The sequence below is a fragment of the Otolemur garnettii genome, unplaced genomic scaffold (assembly GCF_000181295.1).
Source record: "Otolemur garnettii isolate 467f Iridium unplaced genomic scaffold, OtoGar3 scaffold00011, whole genome shotgun sequence".
NCBI classification, from domain to species: Eukaryota; Metazoa; Chordata; class Mammalia; order Primates; family Galagidae; genus Otolemur; species Otolemur garnettii.
In genome coordinates this window covers 24,217,794-24,226,589 of record NW_003852406.1, presented here as the reverse complement: position 1 = coordinate 24,226,589, position 8,796 = coordinate 24,217,794, and the positions used below count along the sequence as shown (strand labels likewise).

Genomic DNA, 8,796 nt, shown 5'->3' with positions numbered 1-8,796 from the left:
AATCCATATTATACTCATATGATCCCCCACCTATAAAATAGGAACACCAATCCATATTATACTCATATGATCCCCCACCTATAAAATAGGAACACTAATCCATATTATACTCATTTTTTTGCTTGACATAAGAATCAGATTAGATAATATAGGCAAAAACTCTTTGTAAACTGCTAAATATGTTAGATGGTAATATAATTATATTGTGCTTAAAAAAGAACTGTACTAACTACTGCCTCTTTCTTTGGTATTTTTTTCTTTTTAAAATTCAGCTTTCCACAGGCTACAAATCAAACATTGCTAGACAAATTTAAGCATCAACATGAAGAGAATTCTTACATCGAATTTCCAGCTGTTATGGAGCCTGCTTTCATTATAAAACATTATGCTGGAAAAGTAAAATATGGGGTAAAGGTCAGTGAATTTCTCACTGGGTATACTTTCAAGACAGAGGTATGTTTTTGATTGTATGTGGGTCATGAAAGTTTGAGATATACAAAAATTCAGAAACATAAAATCCATGCAGCTGGAAACAAATGAAGCCCTTTAGCCCTCCCAGCAACACTGATAAGCCCAGCAAGTTGAAACTTGAACAGGTGAATCATAAAGGACAATATTGACTGTGTTTCTTGGAAGTGTAATAATGGACCATAACATAGTCTCTCTCCAAACTTCCCTAGTAACCTATGTGTCACTGTTCCTGGTTCACTACCCTCTATAGTTTGTGAAGATTCTTTTTCAGTAATGGAAACATTTTATAAAGATAATTCTAAAATTTGGATTCTCTTAATAGGTAAGGTAATGTTTCTGTTGGTTTCTGTCTGCAGATAAGGCTGATGATGTCAATTCATTCTAATAACCTTTCACATCTGAAGTAGATAACATATATATGTCTTAAACAGACTCATTCATCCACTTAATTTGTTGAATTTTCCCTTCTCTGTACCCTTAAGGCCTCACAGAGTCTTCATGTCTTCACGCACCATTAGGTATTTGTGAGCTTGCACTTTTAATTTATGTATTGAAACTCCTAACTCCTGTGAAAGGGGCTCTTAAAATTTTGTTGATTTTTTTGGTTATTGGTGAGTCTATTACTCTCTAACCACTTGATGTTTAAACTTGCCGTTGGAGTTACTTAATTTCCGAGGCAAGGCAATGAAATTAGTGGAGGAATATGTTTTTTCCTGGGTCTTGAGGTGTGTGTCTTAAGATCATTTATTCATCGATTTGTTGATTTATTTATTCAAGAAGCATTTATTGAACATAAACCCTGTGCCTGACTCTGTGCTTGGTGTTTTAATGATAAACTAGAAAGACATGTGCCTGATTTACATACATATGTGTATGTACAGATGTGTGTATCTACATATATAACATTGACAAATGGGCTGTGTGCTATAAATGAGTGAATGGGGTCTATGAGAGAAAGTAGTGAAATAATAGATTGTGAAATTGTGGATTCTCAAAACACCTCTCTACGAAACTTAAATGTTAAAAGATGACCTGAAGTAATGTTACATTGATGAGGAAATGGGGTGATAAAAATTATAGGCTACAATGTAGGAAAGAGTTTGATATGTGGAAATAATTGAAAATATGTTGGTGCTATTAGATTATCATGAGCAAGGAGATAGTGATGGTAAAAAGAATTTGGAGAGTGGACAGCAGGTTAATTTTTTTAGGGCTTCAAGGTCAGGTCAGAGGATTTCGTTTTATTGAAATTACAGGGCACTATGAAAAGATTTTAAGCAGAGGATGTGACTTGAGTCTTTTAAATGATTGTTTTGATTACTTTGAGGAAAAGAGATAGCAGAGGGTGAGAATTGAATCTGAGTGATCAGTTGAGTAGCTTTTTATTCCTAGTTGAGATGAAAGGTTAAAGTAAACTGAAGTGTTCAAGTTGGCAGTAGACATTAGGGAGACCTAGGTGATTATGAGGTATATTTTAGAGCTAATGTCCTCAGACTTTATTGATGGAATCTAAATAACTTCTAGCTAGAGCTAATGGGTAAATTGGTGGTGCCAGTTTTTGAGATCAAAGTGACAGGAAAAAATGATTTTTAGAATAAAATTAAAAATACAGTTTAAAAAGTAAAACAAAAGAAAAACTCAAGCTATAAAAATATTGAGCATAACAGGAGGTACATAATATGTGCAAATTTAACCTATTCAGCTTTTTCATGCCCCTTCCTAGCTCAGTCTCCCCTCAGAGGCAGCCAGTATCTTAACTTTTATCATAGTTATGTTATTGTTATTAAATTTTATATAAATTGAATTATATGGCATCTACAATTGGGTCTGTGATATTTATCCATGTTACCAGACAGATTGAAAGTAAAAGGATGAAGAAAGGATAAGAGCTGGCTTAATTTTATTAATTGTTGGCCAAAGTAGATTTTAAGGCCGGAAATATTACTGGAGATAAAAAGGGACATTTCATGATGAAAGGGGCCAATTCAACCGGAAGACATAATTACCAAAAGTTGTATATACTTAATGACTTTGATTCTAAATATATAAAGCAAAAGCAAAGCAAAAGAAGACCTAGACATCTAAGTCCACTGTCTTAGTTGTAGATTTTAACACACCTCTTTCATAACAAACAGAACAAGCAGACACAAAATCAATAAAAACAGCAGTACTAAACAACTGACCTAATTAGCATATCAGCAGGATAACTGGATAATCGTCAGGTATTAAGAAATTAAGCAAAACTCTTCTGAATAAACCATGAGTCCAAAAAGAAATCACAACGTAAATTACTTATTGTAATTATCCATTGACATTATAACATTTATACTGAACATTTATGAAAATACATCACATGAACATTTTAGGACTTTATAGAAGATACCCATCCAGTTAGCTACCCAGAGCAAAAGTCACTTATCTGTCATCAATGACTGTTCAATTATGTCACCTGTTATCTTGATTTTAATAATTAATTTAAAAGAACCCACTGTTACTTTTTTCATGTAGGATTTCCGGGAAAAAAATACAGATCATATGCGCCCAGATATTGTAGCTCTTCTAAGAAGTAGCAAGAATGCTTTTATCTCTGGGATGATTGGAATTGATCCTGTAGCTGTTTTCCGGTGGGCAATTCTCCGAGCTTTTTTCAGAGCTATGGTTGCTTTCAGGGAAGCTGGAAAAAGACACATTCACAGAAAAACTGGTAAGCTATAGTTATTCTACTATGCTTTATCTTTTGCTTTTTACCTCTTCATCTTTTATTTTTTACCTCTCATAAGAAGTAGAATTTTAATAATTTTTATTTTGTTCTATTTTCTTGCCATACCCTAACATCATATTTCAGATCTGAGGAATTAAGTGACCTTTATGTGATTAAATGGATATATGTTGTATGTGTATAAGGATGTTCTGGTATATTTTTATTACCATTTTTTGCTGTGTATTATGCACATTTTTGCCCACATTTTTGAGGAAAAATAAGATGGGCATTATACAAGGGTAGCACTAATTCCATATCTGTGTGTGTATTTTTGTTTTATTTATGCTTATGTGTTAAAACTTTAATTCTAGAAAGCAATAATAGCGTCTGCATGCAAAATACTATACCCTGCAATATGGTAATATGGTAGCATGCCCCCACCATGCTACCCCCTTCTTGTCCGCCCCCTCACCAGGCAGGCACTGTGGTTGTAGGAGCCTCCAGCCTGCCTGGCCAATTGTGCTAGATGCTGACAAACTGCCACAGCTTCTTCAGGACTGTGAAAAGAGGGCAGAAGTGTCCGCGAAGTGGTGCCTCTTAAGAAAGTGCAACCATTTCCACCATCCTTTAAAAAATTAAAGTGAAAGATTTTTTTTTTCCTGAAAGTTTGGGCCAAAAACGTGGGTGTGTCTTATGCATGGGAGCACATTATATGCTACAAAATATGGTAATAGATACTGATAGGAATATTGAGTGGAAAACATCTGGTATTTATTAGGCACTTAGTAAGTCATTGATATATTTTTGAATAAAACTGAACAATATTGAAGTTAAAATGATCATTTATTGATTTAGAATTTAATCCTGGCTCGGCGCCTATAGCTCAACCGGCTAAGGCGCCAGCCACGTACACCTAAGGTGGCGGGTTCGAATCCCCAGCCCGGACCCGCCAAAAACAACAATGACGGCTGCAACCAAAAATAGCCAGGCGTTGTGGCGGGCGCCTGTGGTCCCAGCTACTTGGGAGGCGGAGGCAGGAGACTCGCTTGAGCCCAGGAGTTGGAGGTTGCTGTGAGCTGTAATGCCACGGCACTCTACCCAGGGGGACAGCTTGAGGCTGTGTCTAAAAAAAAAAAAAAAAAAAAAAAAAGAATTTAATCCTGATATCTTTCTCTGTTTTCCTATACTATTATTTTTACTACAAGTGAAACATAATTTAATGTCAAAGTATAAATTAGGGGAAAGAAAAATTGGGATGGGGTAATATAATACAGTGGAAAGATCCCTTCTATAGTTAATCCAGTGTTACTTCTTCTCTTGACTAATTTTGTGACTATGAGCTGTTATTTTTCCTGTAAAAGAGAGTTAATACTGCCTTTAAAATTAAGAGGATAAAGTCAGATAATACCTGTTAAGCATCTGTTCACAAAATATTCATTTTCTTTTCCTCTTACCCTTAACTCAGTTCATTGGATTTTACTATGAAATTTAGAATTGGGTAAAGCAAGATACTTTTTTGTGTGCCTCCCCCATAAATCATAAAATCTCTCATCTCACATTCTGTGGGAGGATAACCTCACAAGCAAGCACTTTTGGCCTATTGGAAACTATACTGTTGTTTGCTGTAGCTGTAATCCAGTCCTGGATAGTCCCTGGCTGCATAGTGAGGATTTTCTGCTGTATACACAGGAGAGATTTATACCCTTCAGTTGAAGTGTGATAGGGCTTACTAGTCATGACGACTCCCACACTGACTTATATGACTTTTTGGGATGTGTAATAGCAATAAAACTTTAAATTAAATTTTGAATTATCTGAAATGAATAAATATATTAGGGAGATTGTATTTCTAAAATGAAAGGCAAAATAATTGAACTTAGATTCTGTTTTTAGATTGTAATTTATGTGAACTGGTCTTTATAGGTAGGGCGAATTATAGTTTATTGCAGAAATAAAGTACTATGTCAAACCTGCTTTGCCTTTTAAATTTGATTTTTAAGAGGTTATCCTTATTAAAAGCTTTAAGAAAAGTTTTTTTTCTTTAGAAAGGTGCTCTCTTATTTATAATGAAAAACTTTTTTTTGTTTGTTTTTTTGAGACAGGGTCTTGCTCTGTTGCCCAGACTAGAGTATAGTGGCATTAGTAGCTCTCTGCAACCTCAAATTCCTACGTTCAGGTAATCCTTCTGCCTCAGCCTCCCAAGTAGTTGGGAATATTGACATATGCTACCACACTGGCTATTTTTTTTTATATATTATGTAGAGATAGGAGTCTTGATATGTTGCTTAGGCAGCTCTTAAACTCCTTGCCTCAAGCAATCTTCCCTCCTCAGCTTCCCAAAGTGTTAGAATTACAGGTTTGGGCCACTGTGCCTGGCTATATATGACAAACTTCTAATAAATAAAACCATTCAAAATTGATTAATATCCTGCTAAGAGAAGAAACTTTTCCTGTATTTACTATCAAATATGTCACTTCTTATTCACCTGTTCACATTGTATGTCCCTTTGGTGTTTAAAATTATTATCTGTGAAAGCCAGTTGTTGTTTATGTCTGTTATTATCAACTTAGGCAATGACATACAATGTTATTAATGATAAACAAAATGAACCTATATTTTTCTTACCTTGTTAAAAGTCCAGATTCCCCTTATTTTCTAATCTGGTTTTCCTTCCTGCCATCTTGAGGCCTGATTTAAGCAGATTTGTTTCTGAAAGTAATTGTTTATATTACAATATATTAGTGTCAATGGCAGCATTTGCTTTAGCATTTTGCTCTTTCCACTCCATTTCTTACCCACGATCTTTTGGTGGGTTTAAGATAAAGGGACACTATAGAGTTAGAATATTAATAGAATATTAATTAATATTCTGAGTAGTATTGTTAGAATAATGGAAGCTCACATTATTAAAAATGGAAGCTCACAATTGTGAAAGTGTTTTAAGTAGTAGATTCAGAATTTTTATAATGACCATAAATTAGTAAGGAGGCATAATAAGATAAATAGGAATTAGAGATTATTAAAGGCAGAAGCAGGAAATATGGACCACAGACAATGAGGTGATCAAGTCTAGATCTTGAATGAGAAAAAGAGGGTAAAGATAATACCTTTAATGAAGAAAGAAGATGTAGGGTGCCTCCTGTGCCTGAAAGGAGTAGGGCGCCAGCCCCATATACCAGATGTGGTGGGTTCAAATGTAGCCCCAGCCAAAAAAAAATGCTGCAAAATAAAAAAGAAAGAAAGAAAGGAGATGTAGACTTGTAGAATTACAGTGTATTTTCACTTCCCTTTGGGTATCTTTATTAAAAAACTTAATTACACTCTTAGTTAATTGTCACGAAACACCTGATGGTAGACACAAAATAACCCTGTATTTCCTCAGATAATTCCCTGATATTTTTTTCTCTTTATCAGGTCAGCTGAACACAACTGAGAATAACAAGTTAAAATCTTTTTACTGTTTTTTTTTTATAGACTTCCAAATTAAAGGACAATGCCATCTTAAGGCCTATAAATCAAAAGTTATTAAGCTATTTTTGAGGAAAATTTGTTATAATTGTAGAGTGTATTTTATGGAGATCAGGCTACTGGAAACCATAAAATGTTCTTAGTGGAGTCACATAAATAGGCAGTTTTAGTGAAGCTGCACATTGGCCCTGCTGTGAGGAAGAATGAGAAATTGTATTGATTTGTCTGGTCAGCAGTGAGGTAATAGATAACAGATGTTCTGCGTATATCATATACCTTGCCTCAGATTTCCTCCTCTCGAATAAGGAAGAGGCTGTGCTAGAGAGTACTATTTAAGCATCATGAAGAGGATAGAAAGGAGATGATAACTTGACCATGAATTATACCGTTTGTAGAACTGAGGACAGTGATACTTTATTGGTTCTTTTGGAGTTACTTAAAAGCATAGCCAAATAAGAAATTAGTCTAAAAAGCATACACAAAACTGGGAATTCAGGTATGGTATCAGGGTCAGAGGCATGAACAAGAGGTTTCAAAATATTGTTCAATTTTTCTACCAGGAGACACGTATACAGATACAGAGTTTTAAGGGTTTCCATATAAATTGTTCCTTTTTCTCCTTCCCTTCCTGTGCAATGGACTGATAATTCTGATGTGCTCTCATTTGTTTCTGCAATCGGGAGACCAGTACTAGTGACTATTTTCAGAAATGACTAAGTGCTAAGACTTATTTGGATATTACCGTAGGTCTAGGATCTCTCTGCAATACTCTCCCTGTAGTTCTACCCAGTACTTCAAGAGATTTAAATAGATTTTTGTTGAAAAAATGAAAATATAACTGTTTCTTATAAATTATTTCTGTATTGGGCACTATAGCATAATGATTAAGAGTGGGGTTTTGGATTAAATATTAGTGAAATGGTGGTTAGAAAATTCTCTCTTCCATAACAGCATTAAGAACACTAGTGAAAAATATCAGAATAACTTTGTCTGAACTTTGGAAATTAATCAAAGGCTCATAGTTATTTGAAAAGTACTTATATAAGAACAAGGTTGGGCTGGTGCCAGTGGCTCAAAGGAGTAGGGTGCCAGCTCCATATGCCGGAGGTGGCGGGTTCAAACCCAGCCCCGGCCAAAAACTGCAAAGAAAAAAAAAAGAAGAAGAAGGTTGAATATTAGTATAAGACTGCACTTTGTGGAATTTTTTTTTTTTTTTTTTGCAGTTTTTGGCCGGGTCTGGGTTTGAACCCGCCACCTCCAGTATATGGGGCCAGCGCCCTACTCCTTTGAGCCACAGGCACCGCCCCCACTTTGTTAATGTTCATTCTTCATACCCCTTTCATCTTGGGTCCGTAGTAGCCTTGAAAATCAGCAGCCTGGAATTGTGATGAAAATCAGTAGTGTGCTAACCACTGGAAGGAGTGGAAGGGTTTGGAGCTCCATCACCACCCCATTCCCACAGAATTTTCATTATCCACCTGAGTGGTTTCCTGAATTACTCTACTTGCAAGACTTGTTTTTAACCTGATTTGGAGTTTGCCCACTGTGAATAACATTTAACCTAGGGGCATTGTCAAAAACATCAGTTGTTCAACATTGTAGCTGCCTCAAGGACAAGCAGTAGACTAGCCAAAATGCTTAAAAGCAAAACTTGGGGAATGAGATTTCCATAATGGATTTGAAAAGTCCTGATACATTTCTGTGAATCTAGATGGCCATGCATATATGTAGGACTGTGCATATACCTAGGGCTATGTACATTCTTAGGAAAGACCAAGAAGGTCCTGGTCTTTCATCTTTGGGAAGTGAAGGACAAGGAAGAGTTGTAAACTGTCTAGTTGAGTGTTGGTGTGCCTCAACTCACATACATTGACCCTTACGATATTTAAAGACATCTCTGTCTACTCATTAGCTGACCACTAAGATAACTGAGCAGAGACTTTGGTCACATGACAAAGAATATAGTCTTTACAGGATTAGTTCAGGATTTTTTTTTCAAAAAACAGCAACAAACCCTGGAGATGAGAGAGAATCTGATTTCCGGATTTACATGTTCTATTATTTAAAATGTTCAATGTTTAACACAAAATTATGAGACAGAATTAAGAAAGTATGACCCATACACTGGTGGTGGGGTAGAATAGAAACTATCCCT

At 35.5% G+C, this 8,796-nt stretch overlaps 1 protein-coding gene across 6 annotated transcripts in view; it reads left to right on the top strand.

The window, feature by feature from the left end:
- MYO9A (myosin IXA) overlaps positions 1 to 8,796 on the top strand; it is a 205,117-nt gene that overhangs the window by 55,859 nt on the left and 140,462 nt on the right. For all 6 annotated transcript variants that reach the window (XM_023510048.1, XM_023510049.1, XM_023510052.1 and 3 more), the window contains 2 exons: positions 273 to 414; positions 2,980 to 3,175. In XM_023510048.1, coding sequence (XP_023365816.1) covers positions 273 to 414; positions 2,980 to 3,175 — 338 coding nt within the window. The remainder of the gene's footprint in view (positions 1 to 272; positions 415 to 2,979; positions 3,176 to 8,796) is intronic.